Source organism: Eschrichtius robustus, chromosome 13 (assembly GCF_028021215.1).
Source record: "Eschrichtius robustus isolate mEscRob2 chromosome 13, mEscRob2.pri, whole genome shotgun sequence".
NCBI classification, from domain to species: domain Eukaryota; kingdom Metazoa; phylum Chordata; class Mammalia; order Artiodactyla; family Eschrichtiidae; genus Eschrichtius; species Eschrichtius robustus.
In genome coordinates, this window is record NC_090836.1 from 4,781,950 (window position 1) to 4,801,728 (window position 19,779).

Genomic DNA, 19,779 nt, shown 5'->3' on the forward strand with positions numbered 1-19,779 from the left:
TTTCAGAAAACGTTGGTATTTTTCTATCTGCTTACCTCTGACATATCATGCACCAGCAGGAGAGGAATACTTATTGTTGTGATGTCATGGGTGCAGCAAACCTTGAGTATGTTTCGGAGACCCATAATGGCAGGGTCCCGAGCAGTGATGTTTCCCGATTTCACGTTGTCGTCCACACAAAGATGGAAAGCAACATGTATTTCTGAGAGATTAGAATGCCGAGTAATGTAAAATTCTCCTGTGAACAGCAGATACAATCATGACTTTCAAATGCATCACATGACTTTCAAAAGTCACACTCATCAGTGGGCTTCATAAACAACTGTAGCGGGCAGCCAATGTGCTGAACCAGCAGAGGTGTTATCAGGAACCTGTGTTGGACTCAGGAAGCAAATGTAATTAGCGCTCCTTCATTCTTGGAAAGAAGGGTGATGAAAAAAGAGGCCAAATTTACCTTAGGTTCCTAAATTGGTATGAAGAGACCACCAACCTTATTTACTCATAAGTAGGTCAAATGAGTACTCATCATCGCTATTTTGATGTAAATGCTCAAAACGTTGTACTTAACTCAAACTTAACATGTAAGAACAGGCTACTTGATGACCTGTCTTCCCTGCACCCTGAACCTGCTTCTCTCCATCTCGGTTTATGGGTCCAGTCCCCCTCCCGTTAGCTGCACAGGACAGAAACCCAGGAGTTGCCCTTAATTACTTTCTTTCTCTCACTGCCTCTTTCCCAATCCAATTCACCACCAACTATTTTCAGTGTATCTGCAACATATACCTCAAATATCTCAAATCTGAGCACTCCGTTTTTATTGCTATCACCCAAGTTCATGCTACCATCATTTCACTTAGGTTTCTGTAACAGCCTCTTAATTAACCTCTGCTCCTATTCTTGCCCACCTACACACCACATCCACATTTGCCGTTAAAACGATTTAAGTATAAATCAGATTATATCACTCTCCCATTTAACGTGGCTCACACGACACTCAGGAAAAAATCCAAACTCTGTCCTCTTGTCTCACCCTCTGCTCCTGCCTCAGCCACACAGACTCTCCTTAAGATCTTCAGACACACAGGGCCTGTTCCCGATCCAGGGCTGCTCCCCAAGAGAGGCTTTCCCCCAAGATTCTTGTCGACTGACTGCTTTTCGCCAATCACACCTCAGAGTGAAGGTCACCTCCTCCCAGAGGTCTTCCTTGACTGACCCATCGGACTGATATAGGACTCCCTCACCCCTCACTTATTCTTTCACATTGTTCTATGTTCTTCTCAGCACTGAAATTCTTCTGTTATTTGTTTATGAGGTTATTTTAAAGGGACCACTGTTTACACGCCGTGACTCTAGGAATTTTTTTCTCTCTTGTTTAATGTTCTATCTCTGGCACGTGGAACAACAGGGCCTGGTACATAAAAGGTACTTGGTAAACATCTGTTCACTGAATGGGAAACAAACGTTTTGGACTGAATGCCGGCGCAGTGTTTATCAAACCTTAACATCCAGGCTTTCTACAATCACTCTATTTTCTAGGTAGCCACGCTAGCCATTGGCTTTTATATTCTGCAGTTTCTGTCAATATAAATAAATAAAATATATTAAAAATATATTAAAAATATGTTTTTATAAACACACCTGCCTCACTGGAAAATCTGTTATGTCCTTCTAGGAAAACTCTGCTCTTCTAAGAACTATTCTTCTATCACTAACCCACATCCTCACAAATTCTGCTCATCCTGGCTTCAAAGTCCTTATCTTAGGATTTTACTTATATTTACTTATAAACATATAGTATTTTTGAAGTATTGAATATACTTTGGCACAATGTTTAACCATTTCCAATTACTAGTGTACATAAGCTGTGCCCATGGATGCCACTGAAAGGCCCCAGGCAAAGGTCTTTTTTTTTTTTCTTTAACTTATACAATAAAAGAACTAGATAAGCAGTAAAAGAGAAAGGCCAGGGACTTCCCTGGTGGCGCAGTGGTTAAGAATCCGCCTGCCAACGCAGGGGACACGGGTTCGAGCCCTGGTCCGGGAAGATCCCACATGCCGCAGAGCAACTAAGCCCGTGTGCCACAACTACTGAGCCTGAGCTCTAGAGCCCGTGAGCCACAACTACTGAGCCCTCGTGCCACAACTACTGAAGCCCACGTGCCTAGAGCCCGTGCTCTGCAACAAGAGAAGCCACGGCAATGAGAAGCCCGCGCACCGCAACAAAGGATAGCCCCCGCTCGCCACAACTAGAGAAAGCCCGCGCGCAGCAACGAAGACCCAATGCAGCCAAAAATAAATAAATAAATTAAAAAAAAAGAAAAGAGAGAGAAAGGCCAGTGACAGATCTAAACAAACCAGACAAAGGAAAAGTAAAAAAAAAAATTGTCCAGCGAGGAGTAGTATAGCAATTTCCCTGGCAGGCAATAAAAGACGCAGACTGCTTATCAGAGACCCAGTATATCCAATGAAGCGTCTCACCTCTTGAACTCCTACTGATGGTTCACATGATGGTACTCATAGCATTAAACATGGGCTAGGGTCCAGGACTGAGGCTGAGGACTTAGTGGACAAGTCAGGTGCTCCTAATCCCCAAACTGGCACTGCTTCGTTTGACCTCAGATGACCGGTCCTGGGCCTCATTTTACCCGTTAGTAAGATGGGGGTCTCGGAGCTGGCAGTAGTAATCAAAATAACATAATATGGTAGAAAAAGGACCAGACTGGCTGTTAAAAAGATCTGGTCTCTAGCATTTATTGGCGGAATGATCTTGGGCAAATCAATTCAACTTACAGATCCTCTGTACTTCGTGAATTAAATGGGGAAAATAATGCCTGACTGCTCTCCTTAGAAAATCGTTTTGAGAATTAGATGATATAAACTACAAATACTTAGATAATGATAAAGCAAACCCACTGGTTAAAAGATACATAAATCAAACTTTTTCTCTGCAACTTCAAAATCTAAAAGCATTTTGTGACTTGGATCTTTCTCACCTCCTGTACACTTCCTGGCCATGCAGCATCCTTTACCCAAATGGAAATTCAGATGCTATCAGCACAGCTAAGTGAATTGTCACTACTTCTTTTCTAATGAGGACTTCTGACATAGTCTCCTGATTTGCTGGTAATAATGAGATACTAACCTATAGGCTTTTTCCAAAAAGGAGCAAGAAGGAAAATAAATACAGCAGTAAAGAGTTAAGTTTAAAAAAAATCAGACGTTGGTACCTCCGGAACAGATAAGATTGGCACACTTTAAGAAAGCCACAAAATATAGATGATTTAAATTATGGATCTACAAAGAGAAATACAATAAATCCTGTCTCAATGAAGGTATTTTTAGATGGAGCGGAGGACAGTTTCCTGTTCCACAAAGTGGAGGAAACAGCAAGTGGTGATGCAATCCTGCCACTAACATTATCCGCTAAGGTGGGCTCTCTGAGGTGGGAGCATATTCGGAAGCTGATGACCACAAGCGAACTGGCCAGGAGACAAGATGAGCACCAGGATGAAATGGAATGTGACCTATGTGTAGAAAATCTGGGGAAGGAAATGTGAGGAAACAAACTTGGTTGTTTATGAACCTGCAACATTTACCATCTGGTTTAAAATTAGACTTTACACTTATAACGTCTATACAAATAGGCCTTCCCTGTTATGCCCTGTCATACAAACACTACTAAGGATCATCAGAGTGCATTCAACCTGGAAGAGGATCATGAGAGTGAATTTCCAGTTGATAAACAATATATCCAAGAATAATAAAGCAGATGAAAGAAATGGAAAGCAGGAAAATTTATGGGGAAATGGCAATAAGGAAGATTCTAAATCAGATGACCCACGTTCTTTCCACATGTTCAATTGTTTACATCTCTATTTACTATTGTTTATTTCATAGTAAAAATTATTTCTTGGTTCATTTAAGAAACTAAGAAACAATGTATAAAAGAGGACATTTGAAATAGCAAATAATGGTTAGACTTATGCAACTGCTTGAGGAATTTTTCTTGTATGGATCCAGGAAAAGTCAGTGCTACTGTAAGAATAAAGATTTAATTGCAGAACACTGTGACAGTGTGTTTATAGATGATAGATACAATGTTCTAAAGTGATACACTAACCAACAAAAATGTTATAATGTACACCATAAGAACTTATGTTTCAAATGTATGATTTCAATGCATGTGATTATAAGAAAATTGCAGTTTAAAGTAAAATAATACTTACCAGGTAAAATATTTAAATAGTTTCTATCTGCATTCTTAGTCTTATCATCACTTCCTCCATCTCGGTTTCCAGAATCTATTCGTAAGGTAATGCAACGGGAAAGAACACAATAACATATGAAAACACATTACTACTACTATTCCCCAAACAACCACAACAACAGCAAAAATTTACTAAGGATCTCTAGGTGCCAGGTAGTCAGATACATGCTTTACATGGATGGTCTCATTTAATTCTTACAAAACCCCTCTAACCACAACCCTATGAGGGACTAGTGTTCTCTTCACGTTATACACGAGAACAGAGGATGAGATAGGTTAATTCACTTAACGAAGAAGGCACAGGTAAGTGGAGGAACCAGCTCTTGATCCCACATACTCAGATTCCAAAGCCTGTGGTCTTGACCACTTTAGACTTGCCAATCCCCTATTTTTCATCTGGGAGGTTCAGGGCACTAAGTTAGCTGCACATAAAATAACTTCATTAGACAGTTGTGGGGTGGCCATCTTTATTTTTAGAATCTGAGTCACTGCTGTTGATATAACTTGTTCGGGACGACAAGCTAATGGTTAGCAGCACCAGGAATCACTTGATATTCAGCCCATTCCTGAAATCTGTTACTTCTTACCTATCACTATATACAATTTCTTTCAAACAGACAGGTGAGATTCTGTTTCAAATGGAATCTTTTTTTTTCAGATATTCAATCGTTTTTCTTTCTTTTTAGAAGGTATGATATTACTTTGAAGGATAAATGTTGGTAAAATAAGATATATCACATTTGATCATTCATTATTACGGTTGAACACAAATTATTTTATATATGTACATATATTTTTAATAGAAGATACATCTGAACTTCATAAGAATTCTATGAGAACTGAAAACTGCGGGATGAATATTAGCATTCAAAGTAGCTATCTTTAAGAGGCTGTATATTTATTCAAATTAAATACAAAACTATATTGAAATGGCCTTCAACATCAGAAAATCACTTGAAAACAGTCAGAACTTAAAATGAGTAAACTGAAAATACCAAGGGAGCCTTATGGTTTCAAAAAAGTTCTGAAAAAAAGTAACCTAATATTTTTACCCACTGACTACTTTGAGTAATTGATTGACAACATCATACCTTGTAAATGCGTATATTTTACAAATAGACAGAGGGAGAGAGAGGCATAGAGAGAAGGCTCTGTGTTGCCAGAATTCACATGTAATGTAACAGTCTGATTCTCATACAGACCCATGTAATTGATAGGCTTTGAATAAATGTCTGCTCACAGCGCAGAAAACAAAAAACGATAAATGAAGACTCTAATTTTGTTCACATGGGATATCAACAGACAGAATCCCTACTAAGTAAACAAGAAAGAACAGTTTATAGTCCATCTCCCTTTCCGTGTTTCAATGGTAATACCTTGTAATACTAAGAAGACGGCTAAATTTTTTTAATGTATATAAAACATGTACAAAAAATGAAATTGCTTTTGGCTTATCATGAACCACAGAAATATAAAGATGCTGATATAATAAGCACAGTGAGAAAAACAATGGAATGTCTTAGAATAGACAGTACTTGCTTATCAGGATGTAAACATGTAGAACAAACACGTGGGCACGCTCAGAAAAGGAAAAGATGGAGGAAGTATTTTCACAAAACTCTTCTATAACAACACGCGGGTTCCTCTAAGAAAGTAGTCTTTTATAAACCTACTTGTTTCACTGACTCACTTAAACCACAAAATAGTTGCTTGAACAAGAACAAAATACTACCATGATGTACACACGTTGCCTTAACCGTATGTGGTTTAAAAACTTCCTCTCATAAATAAACTTTGCGTCCTCCGCCTTCTCCCACACCTGTCATGATCTCAATCTTCACGCTTTTAGTTACTACTAAGAATAATAGTTGAATGTGTCTGATCACATCCTGGCTAGTTTGAATGAGATGGAGGAAGGAGATGGCAGAAGAATAAGAGGACAGACCGTAATTTTCTGAAAGGTCCTGCGTTGGGATACACTTCCACACTGATTTCCTTAGACTCAGCCTGGCTCTGTTGTATGTGACAGACATTGCCACTACAAACCCATGGTTACCCAGAGTGGAAATACAAACTGGTGGGGCCGCTATGGAGAGCAATTGCTGACATTATCAAAATTACAAATGTATGTGCCCCTTAGCTCAAGAATTTCTCTTTACGAATCTATTCCATAGCTATGCTCAGTCATGCATGACAATATATGTGTAAGGTTATTCATGCGTTATTACTTATAAGAGCAAAACTTTGGAACAGATAAAATGTCTATCAATAGGGAACTGATCACTAATGGGATATCCTGCAGTGGAACACCATCCAGCAGTGAAAAGCTCTAAGGATGTTCTTTCTGTACAGATATGAAATGATGCCCAAGATAAACTATTCAGTGAAAAAAAGCAGAGGACAGAGAAGTGTGCAGAGAAAGTTGCCATTTGTGTGAAAAGGCAAAATACATAAATACACACATACACCCGCTCACACACACACACACACATAAACATGTCCGGAAGGTACGTGTGACATAGCACTGGCTGCCTCTGAAGTGGGAAACTGGATGGCTGGTGGACAGTTACAAAGACTTTCACTGTATGCTCTTTTGTACAGTTTGAACTGTGAATCTTCAGATTGTTTTACCTATTTTAGAAATGATTAAAATATAAATAAAACTTTTTTTTTTAATCTACTGAATAAACACGAAAACTACCGTGACTGCTAATCAAGTTGAGCCTAGAGAGCTGCATTCTAGAATTCTAGCATCAAGAGAATGGGAGGAATTCTTCATGGGATAGAGAACAAAGACACCAAGCAAAGATACAGCAGTCTCTCTCTCTGTTTACTAAAAAATACAAAACATGTGAACCCAAAGTATATAAGGGTTTCTTTGAAACACTGCAGTTGCAAAACAAACAAACAAGACAGACATCCAAAGTACCAGAAGCAGATTTAAAGGTTTGACCAGCAACTGTTTAAAGACCTGCTGCATTTTATTTCCTGGGCAAGACATCAAGTTTCCATAAGAAACAATAAAACACTGAGTATGCACTCAAGCCAGGTAAGAGCATGTATTATAATTTTATGCCTGTGACATAATATGAAATGTCAGAAAAATAAGAAAAACACACCTTATGTATATTTTTAAATGAATAACTACCCTTATATTTAGCTCCTAACTAAACAGACTTATGGTACCAATTTAATTTTTAAAAAGACTACTTTTTAAACTTTCATTTTTCAATTAAAGATAGCAGAACTACTCCATAATTTGAGTCGGAGTGTTTTCTTTTATGTCTTCCCTAAGGTCTCCTTATGCAGAAATAGAAATCTTCTGAAGAAAAATGCCATGAACTTCTTCCACAGCTTTAAAATCAACTTCCAGTAAATTTCCTAGAAGGATGTTTAGATTGTGGATAAATATAGAAAAAGCAGGACACATTTCTAAATGTAGTAATTTTTTAAAAGAACAACCAAAACCAATTCTTGTAACTGACGTCGTGCTACCTAAGTGGATCAAAGATGGAACATATAAAAAGTGTATATTTTGGGCTATTTACCCCATGATTTCAATGTCCTTTATAGTACTAATTATATCCATTTTAGAGATACAGAACTTGGATCAAAAGATCACCAACTTTCCACTGAGTGCCTACTTCAAGTGTAACTATGGGATTGAATTTTAAAAACAGTTTTTCTAAGGATCTTGAACAAAATCACACAAACAAGGAAATTAAGAACAGAATTCAAGCTTCTAAAGACCTTGAATTTTGTTCTTAATTTCTTTCTTGCATCTTCCCACCAATACAACTTTCTCTACTTCAGATGGCCCGTATGCTAGGAGAGCGCTTAGGGACAGAACATCCTGAGAGTGAAATTTTTAAAAATGTGAGTTTCACTGACCATGTGATTCTTTCAGCTTGCTCCTGCGCTGGGTTCTGGCATAAAGTACCACCTGCTGGACAACCTCCAGCTGATCTTCAATTCGGGGAAAATGAAAGTCAGTGCATTCTTGGCAAACTGTGGCGAAATCTAAGGGACCCAACACAGTTATGAACTTCTAAAGGTGAAGTATCAAGTATTTAGTATTTACTTACAGACAATGAGATCTAGCGGAAAGAGCTTACAGCATTCACAAGGACGACTTCTCATACTTGTCCTTTCAATTATTATGTCTTACTAAGTCAGGGGACAACAATTTGGTTTTGATCAGAAACTTAATCTCTCAATCGCCCAAAAGAGTAAACAATTAATAGGCAAGGAAATTTTAATATAAGTCCAAACCTTCTTTAAATAATATATACTTTGATCATAATCCAGTCCCCAGAAGTGCTAAGTAATATAAGGTTCTTTTATTTATAATAGAAAATAAACTCTATTCAAGCGTCTTTTAAAAACAGTTATACATTTGAATATACTTTATATATTAAAATTTTGTTAATAATCATAAAACATTAATTGTACTAAGAGGGAAAGTAGAATTTTACCTAGCATATTTAAGAAATAGGTTATTTAAAAAAAGAAAGAAAAAAAGGACAAATGGATGAACTAAAATTCACTGAGTCAGGATCTGCTCCTTTTTGAAAAATACGTTTATATCTTGATTATTCTTTTTGTTATACCTTGAAACAAGAGTCCTGTAAGAGTGTGATCTACAATGTGATAGAATTTTAAGAAGAATGAAATACCCTGAAGCACCCTAGGCCTGCTGAAGAATGAAACAAATCTCAAATGGCAGTGTCTGGGTAGGTGTGCTGTTTGGTCTACTTGAATACTGGGGCGACTCAAGCCTTTTTTTAAGTTTTTCACTAATTCCTTTCTTTTTAGAATGGCATTAAATGGAGAACTTTAATGGCATAAATATGCATAATGCTAACTTACCTCTTTTAATACCACTGTATGAATTGATTCGGTTATCCACTAGCAACACCAGGCCACAGAGGGACGTGGAGTAAAGCGACAGTGCTGTCTGGAGTCGGTGGAGCTTCACACCACTTCGGTGGCTCCTCTTGTGCTTACAGAAATCCAGCATATCTGCTCTCAGCAACCTCAGGTTATGCATGGTCTTCAACTGGGCTCCTGGGGGTAGGCAACAGGCCCAGAGAGATACTTAGACAGCTGCAGAAAGGCAGCAGGGCAGGAGGCAAATCTCTGTGGCAAGAATCCAGATAAATCTGTGCTACGAATAATTAAAATAGGCCTTGCAATTTTTCTATTTGAATAACTATTAACATTTCATCTTTCTATTCGCAAAGAAACAATATATGAGCTAAAATAGAAAACTTATAGCCAATAAACTATAGGCTTTCTTGGAGCAGAACACAATTTTTAATAAAAAGAACCTGGGTATATTCTACTCGTATGCTAGGGATTTTTCTCTTACAGCGTTAAAAAAAGTTTCACAGGTTACAATACATTGTGACTGCAAAAAATTAATATACTTACCTAAGTGAATGGTAAAACTTTCTTCTAACTTTCTCTGTTCCTCATAAATCCTTCCATTTGCTTCAGCGGATTCTCTGAGCTGACTTGGTTGAACTTTAATTTCCTCACTGAAATTGAAAAAATTATTGATATGCTTTTTTTTTTTGTATGTTTGTCAAAAACCTTTCCTAAAGGAAAGAAAGCTTTACAGTGAAATGAAACAGCAGAAAGTAGCACTTAGTTTATTCCTAAATTTATCCTTTATCCATGGGGACAAGTAAGATCATTAACACAGGTTGTAAAATTCCTACTTATTCTTTCATTTCTTTGGTTATTTCTTTCAGTAAGTGATGCATATATTTTTAGTCATTACTAAATATCGATTCATATGTCATCATTTAATATTTCTTAGTAGCCTAAGAGAACGATTAAATGAAATGACTAACATTAACATGTTTAAAATGACATTTTAATATATCCTATATCAGCCTTAGGGCTGGCGAAACTAGAAAACAAGTGAAGTGATAGAAATGAAAATTAAAAATTAAAATGTCAAATAAATGTCAAATAATAAAAAAAGATGAAGCTCGTTTTGATGTATTCATATGCTCTCTTTTTTTTTTTGTTTTACCATTTCCTGTTTTTTCACCGCCAACAGTCTCCCATTAAAGGACTTCTCTCTTTGCTCTACTCTGCCCTTGCATGTCCGGAAAAGGTTTCCATGGAGGCACCAGAACTGTACAACTGTTCAATTCAAATTTCATGGTGAGCTGAAGATGGTGTAAGTCTGTAACGGTCATCCACTCCCCTGACTACATTTTTGGGGTAAATCCAAACAGTCTCATTAGCGTCACTGATTGACTTCATTAGTAAATATGGCAAATTTAAACCCCAAAGTAAATTCATATAAATTTATATTAATAAAATATCCTCATCTGAGGACACAGAAAGCCACAAGAGAATGATGTTCCCATGTTAATAGCAAGAAAAGCCCAGATAACCTATAAGATCATAACTTTTCTGGAGCTCATCAGAGATTTGAGGTAACAAGGCAACCAAGAAACTAAATTCTAAAGTGTGACATGCTTTAGAAGGAGAGCCAGGACACACAGATAGTTTTCAGTTTGGGCAGGGCACAGTAGAAATGGGTTGCTGTAACGTATGTAAGAGGGTAAGAAGAAATCAGCTAAAATTTTAACAAATTCTTGAAGGTCGAGTATGGGCTAGCAGGTCCATTTAGAACAGCTACGAGCTCCAGGCACCGGGGGACTTTGCATATGCTCTTGCAAACTCTTTCCTGTTGGCCTCCACCAGGCGCTTCCAGGAAAACCTTGGGGGCAGGGAAAGAGAAGAGACAGCCCACTCGGTGGCACAGGCAGATGTGCGATGAGTGCCCCAAGCCCAAGGCCCAGATCTGCTGGACTTACCTAAGACTGAAGCTGGACAAAGACCACAGAGACCCGCCTCCCACCCCCGACCAGGAGCCTGGCATCAAGTAACAACAACGTCAGTCTACTGCTGGGGGAGGGGAGGGCAGAGCAACAGCACACACGGGGACCTCCTGCTGTGGCACAGGCCTGCAAAGGCTACTGAAAGCTGAGGGTGGAGCGGGATGACAGAGGAGAACAGTCTAGAAGCCAAAGCCCCACTCTCAACACAAAGTGGCAGCAGCGCACTGCTGTAGAAAATGAAGCCTGTGGTGGACTGAAGAACAGAAACCAAACACAGCCCGACTGCTGACTAGATTTCCATAACCTTCACATCAACGGCCTGCTCATTTCTGGGCATAAGTACTATTGACCTCAGTCTCTTCTTTTCTAATACACACAACAGGCAGCATTCAGTTTAAACAAGAGAGAGAGAAACAGAGAGGGGGAAAGACCCAAAACAGCAAGCAAAAATAAATAAATTAATAAATAAATAACCCACTGTCAAGAGAGAAAGCAATCAACAGAAACAGACTTAGAGATGACCCAGACATTGGGGCTAAAAGAAAGGGACTTTCAAATAACTATGACAATATGCTAAAAGATTTAGTGTAAGATAACACACAAGGACAGATAAGGAATTGCAGCAAAGAGAGAAGTACTAGAAATAAAACATGATATCAGATCGATGATCACAGATGTCAATTCCTTTGACAGGCTCAGCAGCAGACCACCAATCATTTTATGATGCCACCATTACCCTGATACCAAAACCAAATGAAGATATTATAAGAAAAACAAAGTTACAGACCAACATATATATAGTGGATATATTTATTTACTATTTTATAGTGGATATATTTAAATTTACATATAATAGATATGAAATAATACATCATGAGTTACATGTATAAGTTTGAACTATAAAATTTCTAGAAGAAAACATAGCAGAAAATCTTTGTGATCTTGAATTAGGCAATGATAACTGAGATAAGAAACAAACCATTTAAAAATTGATAAATTGCACTTAATTAAAATGAAAAACTTTGCTCTTCAAAAGAAACCATTAAGAAAATGAAACAACAAGCCACAGGGTGAGAGAAAATATTTGTAAAACACATATCTGACGATAGACCTGTATCCAGAATACACAGAGAACTTCCACAACTCAATAATAATAATGGAAAAAAAAAAAAAAGAGAGGTATGGATAGAAGATCAGCACGTGAAAAAATGTTCAACGTTAGGAGCCGTCCGGGAAATGCAAAGTAAAACCACAATGAGACACCATTACAAAACCTACCAGAATTGCTAAATATCAACACCAAGTGCTGATGAGGGTCAGGAGCACCTGGGACCCTCACACATTGGTGGCGGGAATGCAAAATGGTACAGCCACTTCGGAGAACCAGTTTCTTAAAAAATTAAACACACCATGGATTTTACTTCCCATGTTTTCCAGCAATCCCACTCCTAGGTATTTACATAAGAGAATTATAAACATATGTCTATAGAAAGACCAGTATGTGAATGTTTATAGCCGCTTTATTTATAATTGCCGAAATACTTTGAATGTTCACCACTGAGTGAATGGATAAACAAAGAATAACAGAGCAATAAAAAGGGAAGAACCACTCATAAATGCAACAACATGAATGAGTCTCAAAAGCGTTATGTCAAGTGAAGGAAGCAAGACACAAACTGCTACATACAGTTTGATTCCATTTATATGACATTCTGTAAAAATCAAAATTACAGGGACAGAAATCAGATCGGGTTGCCACAGGCTGGGCAAGGGGAGGGGGGTTAATATAAAGGTATAAAAAGGAAATGCTATGTCTTGATTGCAGTGATGGTTTCATGACTAATTAAGTTTGTCAAAACTCATCAAAATGTAAACCTAAAACAAGTGACTTTTACTTTATGTAATTTATCCTTCAATAGACCTGACTTTAAACAAAAGGGCAAAAACGGACATATATACACTACCAAATGTAAAATAGATAGCCAGTGGAAAGCAGCTGCATAGCACAGGGAGATCAGCTCGGTGCTTTGTGACCACCTAGAGGGGTGGGATAGGGAGGGTTGGAGGGAGACGCAAGAGGGAGGAGATATGGGGATATATGTATACGTATAGCTGATTCACTTTGTTATAGAGCAGCAACTAACACACCATTGTAAAGCAATTATACTCCAATAAAGATGTTAAAAACACAAATAAATAAATAAACAAATAAATAAATTTTAAAAATTGATCAATCTCATACAGGAGTTCTATACGTAGTTATGTTGAAAACAGGTTTCTGCTCCCCAAGGAAATCCCTATCAAAAAGGAAAGCAAACTAACCAAGTCACAGTAAAAATACTCTTTCCTAGGAATATTTGGTTTTTAAAGCAGCAGCAGCTAGAGGCCAATATTTACACAAAGGAATTGATCCTATACAATGAATTTCTGAAACTAGAGCAGCAAAGCAAGAGATAATTTTTGTAGCAAGGGGCTTTCTTAGCTTCCATAGGTTGATGACTTCCTACTTTTTTGACCACAATATAGAGTACATATTTCACATTTTGGCTCAATGCACACATGAGTCAACGTGCTGATATTTTTTTCCCTAGTCTACTCTACTCAGTTCTGTTCCATTCAATTCCATTCCATTTTATTGTCATTTTTAAAAGTCCAATTGGAAAGTAAAGGATCTAGCATGGTCCCTGGCAGACTGTAACCAGCAATTTGAGAAACACCATTGGACCTTATAGTACACAGGTGTTCCCAGCCTGTCTGTCACCTCACATGTCTCTTTGTATTGTGTTCAGCACTATTTTCATTTGAAATGAGGAGTATATATATGTTAGTGTCCAGGAGGTTATCCCATTTCTTATTATAAAAAATTGTTTAAATATTTCTAAGGTGTTGTCTTGGGAAAAACAACAACACAAATGACAGATTATAATACGAGATGATACAGACAGTGTCAGGTAAATAGTTTAATGATAATCCATCCATCTGCCTGGTTCACACCCATCCCATAAATATTTATTTATATGCCTGTGTCAAGAGCTAGACACTTGACAAAGAGCTGGGTATACAACAGCAGAAAAACAGACATGGTTTTTGTCTTCAAGGCAAGACAGGTGGGGGAGAATGACATTAGACAAATAAAGGGCAGTATCTAAATGTTTATAGCATACACTAGAAGATGCTGGAAATAGGATTATTATACTGTACTAAATATATTCAATCGGATATACTTTAGGATTTGAAAGAAGAAATTCTCAAAGGTGAGTACACAGCCAGGAAAGAACAGGCACTGTCGAGCTCTAGGGCAACACATGAAACAAAATGCATTTAGGCCATAAGGCACCACACAACTTGTGACTTATGGAAAGTCCTCTAGACTACTTTGGTACCTTGTACATGCTTCTGTTACTGCACACATCATTCTGTACAGTACTGTTTTATTCACAGGTCAGTGTCTCTAGAATGTAAGCTCCACATGGGCAGTTTTTTTTGGCTCTTCTGCTTAAAGAGTGCTTGGCATTTAAGGTGCAGTCGACCAGTGTGTATTGCACTGAAAGGAAACCAGCTTAAGGAAACAAGAGACACACGTAATGGCGGTCTTGAGGTATACACACCCACAAGATCTACAAGGCTAAGTTCTAGGGGTGAAGTCACTACTGTAAAGCAGCCAGTTACCCGCCCCACCCCGCAAATCATCCACATAAAGTCTATAAAATGAAAGGTGTTAAAAGAAGTATAAATTACCTTGAATTTTCACCGGCAACTTAAAAATACCTACAACTAAAAAGGTCCAGTTTGACAACAAATACAAACTATTACTGACAATGACCTTCATCTAATAAAAACAACACCCGATTAATACCTGAGAGAGCTGTTTTGGGGGTTTTTTAGGTCTTGATGAAGTTTCATCACCCATTCCTGATACTCTTGCTTTTGAATGGCAGTCGACTGTTTTAATTCATTGGACCATTTATTTTCCAAGTCCTAAAAAGAGACAGTGCACTGACTAACTACTTGTTTTACAAAAATAAATAAGTGGAAAATTCAATCCAAAAGTCATTACACTTCACTCACCTGCTGGGATTCGAAATGCTGAGCAGCCAGTGAATTTACATCTTGATCTGTCAGTGATTTTCCCAGTTCCTGCATCACTTTTTCCATTTCAATGCCTTGTCTGAACCATAAATAAGCAGATCAGATATATTCATCAAATTTTTAATACAACCACTCTGGATTTATTGAACAACCTCTACAAAGTCAAAAGAAAATTTTTGTTTTCTAGGACTATGTCCAGTTATGGCAACTATACTACCTGGAAGGCACTTTGAAGCCTTGCCAATGGAGATGTGGAAATAATAATGATAATGTCATATAATATCAACAACGTCATTTGTGCAGCTAAATTGGAATCTAAATTTAGTGCATAAATGAAAGCATTCAAAATCTAGGTGATCTTTCGACTTCCATGGCTAATATTTAAAAGGCTGCAGGCTTTCACAAAGAAGATACTCTGCAATTCCAGCTTAAATACATTTTCTTTTTATTTGAACATGAGTTAAAGTGACTTCAACCTTCAAAAGGTACTTTATATTATAACCAGAAGCTGCCAATTAGGTTCTAAGGATCAAGCTGGTATTAAGTCACAAGGTTGGTTCCCTTTTTAGAGGAATATGAAATACATTCTGAAGATACATTTTAGTCTTCTTCATTTATCCAAATAAACGTGCAGAAATTAAAAATGGTTTTCTCTACAGGAAAAACTAATCAGTGGTGTTAGAAGTTCAGATAATGGTTATTTACGGGGGAAATGGGTGGTGACTGCCGGCTGGGCAGGAGGGAGCCTTCTGCAGGGCTGGAAATCATTTCTTGATCTGGGAGATGAGCACACGGGTGTACTTACTTTGTGAAAATTTACTGAGCTGTATACCTATCGTTTATTGCCTCTTCTGTATGTGTATTATATTTTAGTAAGTTCATTAAAATTATCTTCTAATTAAAATGTATTTTAAAAGTTTGTTCTGAAACATATTTCAAACAAACTTGTAAACAACGAAACACAGACATGAACTAAAAGGATTTTACTATCATTCTAGTCAATTTAAGTAAATTGCTCTTAAAAGAGAACTTACACGTATTTATAACAACTGATTAAGATACTTATATGTATATGATAAATGAAACTCATTCATATGTTATACTTCTGTACATTTCTATGTATGCCTTCTAGTATTAAATATTCAATATCACTTAATTCCCACTTGACTATAAGTGGGCAGGTGACCCCATTAATTTTTTAATAACTACTAGAGGTCAGGTGAAGGAAGTGCTTGCAAGTAAGACTGTTATTTAAAACAGAAATAACTACTAAGCATTAATAAATATAAACTTCCATACAAATATATTAATATTTTACATTACACATGTTCCCTCTAGTGGATAAAGAGTATCACTGCCACTTTTAAGTTTCAAAGAAATATCTTGAATCTGATTTGCTAAAAGAAGCAAATTTCCAGTGAGGAAAAAGAAGACCAATAAATAATAATTCAACAAATAAAATTTCACGAACATTTATTTCACCCTAAATGTTTTAGAAGTGCAAGTAGTTAATGATACAGTTAATGATGCAATATATATTTTCTATGATTAAGATCAAAGAAAATTTTATTATTTTTCAGATGAAATACTAACTATCTATTGGCTCAGTATGTCTGGTGGGGTGATTCTGACAACCTGTATATTATCTCGAACAAACTTAGGAAAGAAGATCATTATAACTGTATTGATGCTATACTGAGAGAAGTTCTTTTAAAGATGTAAAATGGAATTAAAATGAAAGGAGAAATGAGAAAAGGTGTCACTTCTGCTCATGAATTAGATAAATGAATTAAGCACCAAAATTGTGGGTGAACTTCCATCAATGAATTCCAACTCACCATTAGTTATACTGTTCACCTTTGCAAAAAATATTACCTACCTTAAAGGGAACATAGCTTATTTTTATTTTTTAAGCTAACAGTTTGGACGTGTGAAAAATAAACTATAAAACTGTTCTTAAAATAAATGTATTCAAATACTGTTTATACGTTTAGGTGGGAAAAAGCAAAGCCCCATCAAGAAGTCTGGCCAAAGGACATTTCAAAAAATAACGTAAACCAAAACAAACCCCTGCTGAAAAACCATTCCACGACAGAAAATGTATACGAAGTACCAGTAAATGCAGATAATTGGTAAGTTAATTCAGATTCCCCAAAACTGAAGAGTTTTGTGGAATGAGAATCTTCTTCCAATTTAGAATAACAACAATTGTAGAATACTGATGGCCAGAGATGAAATTTTCTGGGAGGTGGAGTGAGCAGGCAGCAAAGTCGACCACAGTTTAGCGCGGCTCACCAGCTGAATGAAAGCAGGAGTGATGGCTACTGACATGAACTACAGAGAGCCAGGCTGGGCATTTTCTAATACACCTAGATGGGCAGAATGAGTGCAGTCCCAGAAAACCTGAGATCCAAGGACAGATTCAGAATGAGATGAAGATTATACTATTTGAAGCCCTGGCAGGAAAAATCAAACAAACGTAGCTCAACAGAAGGTAATTCATTATTGTTAGGTAATTATACTCTTACATATTTAAAAAAATCTAACCTGTATTTTATTCTTAAAGTATGTTCACAATATTATTGGCTACATAATAAAGAACTAGAAGAAAATCAAATTTTTGCCTCAGTAAAATGGGGATTATGACAGTAGGATTGTGCTAAGAGATCAAGTGAGACAGGGCATCCGTTATGGACTGCATGTTTGTGTCCCCCCAGAATTCGTATGTTGAAACCCTAACCCTCAATGTGATGGTATCCGGAGGTGAGGCCTTTGGGAGGTAAGTAGGTTTAGGTGAGCTCAAGAGGTTGGAGCCGTCCTGATGGAATTAGTGCCTAGAAGAAGAGGTGCTACAGCTGTCTGTCTACGAGCAACACACCAGGAGCACGCACTGAGGAAACGCCACGTGAGCGACATTAAGAAGGCACTGTCTGCAAGCCAGGCAGCGGGTCCTCACCAGACATGGAGTCTGCTGGCACCTTGATCTTGGACTACCCAGCCTCCGGACGGTGAGAAATCAATTTCTGTTGTTTAAGCCACCCAGTCTGCGGTATTTTTTTTTCAACAGCAGCCTGAACTAAGACAGCATCCAAAGCACTTTGCACAGTGCCTGGAACAAAGCAGACCTTCAAAAGAGGGAAGCTATTCCTCTTATTAGAACTAAGAATAGATAAGACCACCGTACTTGTTTAGGTAAATCACTGGAGAAGTTCTATAAACCTATGAGGACCTCATCTTCCCAGATGAAGTGACAGATTTAAATGCATAAGAAAATTAATTTCTAAAGTTAAAGATTCTTTTCTAGTCTATTCTTCAATTTTATAACAAAATGAGAACAAGCTGTTCTGCAGCCCATCAATATTTGATGACGTAATATTTAATTATGATAATGCAAGAACTTTGAAATACCTCTCTCGTAATTTTTTCAGCTCCACATCTCTTTCGCCAATCAGTTCTGAGATACTAACAAAGTAATTGTGTTCCAAATTTAGGAGAGTTTCAGAGGCAGGAGAATGGATTAGGTCATGGTACACATCTGCGAAATCTTCATCCCAGCTGGGCTCCTCAGGCCTTGCATGCTCTAATGTGGTCTACGAGATGAGACACGAACAGTCTTAAATCCTGATGTAGTATTTTTATTTAACACACTACTAGAGAAGTGCATATACTATGATTCCATTTCTGTACATCAAAGGACAGAAAGACCCTCCATCTATCTATGTGTATATAGGTTACAGAGGATTATCTGAATATACAAAAAAAATACAGAAAGATGTCAACTAAGTTGTTAATGTGGGTTACCTGGAGGCAGGAGTAAGGGGAAGGCTTTAATGTGGAGGAAGAAATAGGAAGTGCTCACAATAAAAAAAAAAAAAAGGTAAGTAAGCTAAGATCCCATTTCTGTGAAACCCAAACACACTCGAAGGGGCTGTTTTGGCAGAGTGGGACTTCTGATGACCTTTACTTTGTATTCTAAGGTGCTGCATAACAGAATAATTTGCATATATTAATTATATAATCAGAAGAGGCTTTCCATTATTAAAAATATATTGCTACGAAAGGCTTTGTAGGCTATATATTTAGAGAATGAGGTTACCTATGCAATAACACTGACCTTGAAAACCCAATTCATGCATAGGATTTTATATCAAGATGTACATTTGCAATTTTCTTACTCTGAACTTTTCAAGTATTGTTTTCTTTATAAAATGTAAGCATGTTTTAAAGTGTATGAAAACAGTAGCTATCAAAATGATAAAGGGACTGAGTAAACACCAATAAACCAGAAAAACAGAAACATGCAGAGAGGCAGAATGGAGATACCCCAAGCACACACACAAATCCATCTGGGGGGACAGATGCCTGTCCCCAGACGTGTGCCGTGCCAGCACATCTGACACACACAGTGCTCTCCAGGGGAGGAAACTGGCATGCTGGGAAGTCCCCTGTCAAAGGTCATACAATTTAAAGGCAAAAGTGGAAGTATTTTTTCTATTATTGATCTTTGCAGACAGACATCTATAAAAAAGAATAATCTAAATTCTTCCCTTTTCAAAGTGA

At 37.3% G+C, this 19,779-nt stretch overlaps 1 protein-coding gene across 4 annotated transcripts in view; it reads right to left on the reverse strand.

The window, feature by feature from the left end:
- The window catches only part of FERRY3 (FERRY endosomal RAB5 effector complex subunit 3), a 49,537-nt gene that overhangs the window by 23,909 nt on the left and 5,849 nt on the right, over positions 1 to 19,779 (reverse strand). For all 4 annotated transcript variants that reach the window (XM_068561633.1, XM_068561629.1, XM_068561631.1 and 1 more), the window contains exons 4-11: positions 18,628 to 18,809; positions 15,199 to 15,298; positions 14,987 to 15,108; positions 9,701 to 9,807; positions 9,137 to 9,334; positions 8,159 to 8,287; positions 4,227 to 4,301; positions 36 to 238 (exon numbers count right to left, since the gene is read on the reverse strand). In XM_068561633.1, the coding sequence (XP_068417734.1) occupies positions 36 to 238; positions 4,227 to 4,301; positions 8,159 to 8,287; positions 9,137 to 9,334; positions 9,701 to 9,807; positions 14,987 to 15,108; positions 15,199 to 15,298; positions 18,628 to 18,809 (1,116 nt within the window). The remainder of the gene's footprint in view (positions 1 to 35; positions 239 to 4,226; positions 4,302 to 8,158; positions 8,288 to 9,136; positions 9,335 to 9,700; positions 9,808 to 14,986; positions 15,109 to 15,198; positions 15,299 to 18,627; positions 18,810 to 19,779) is intronic.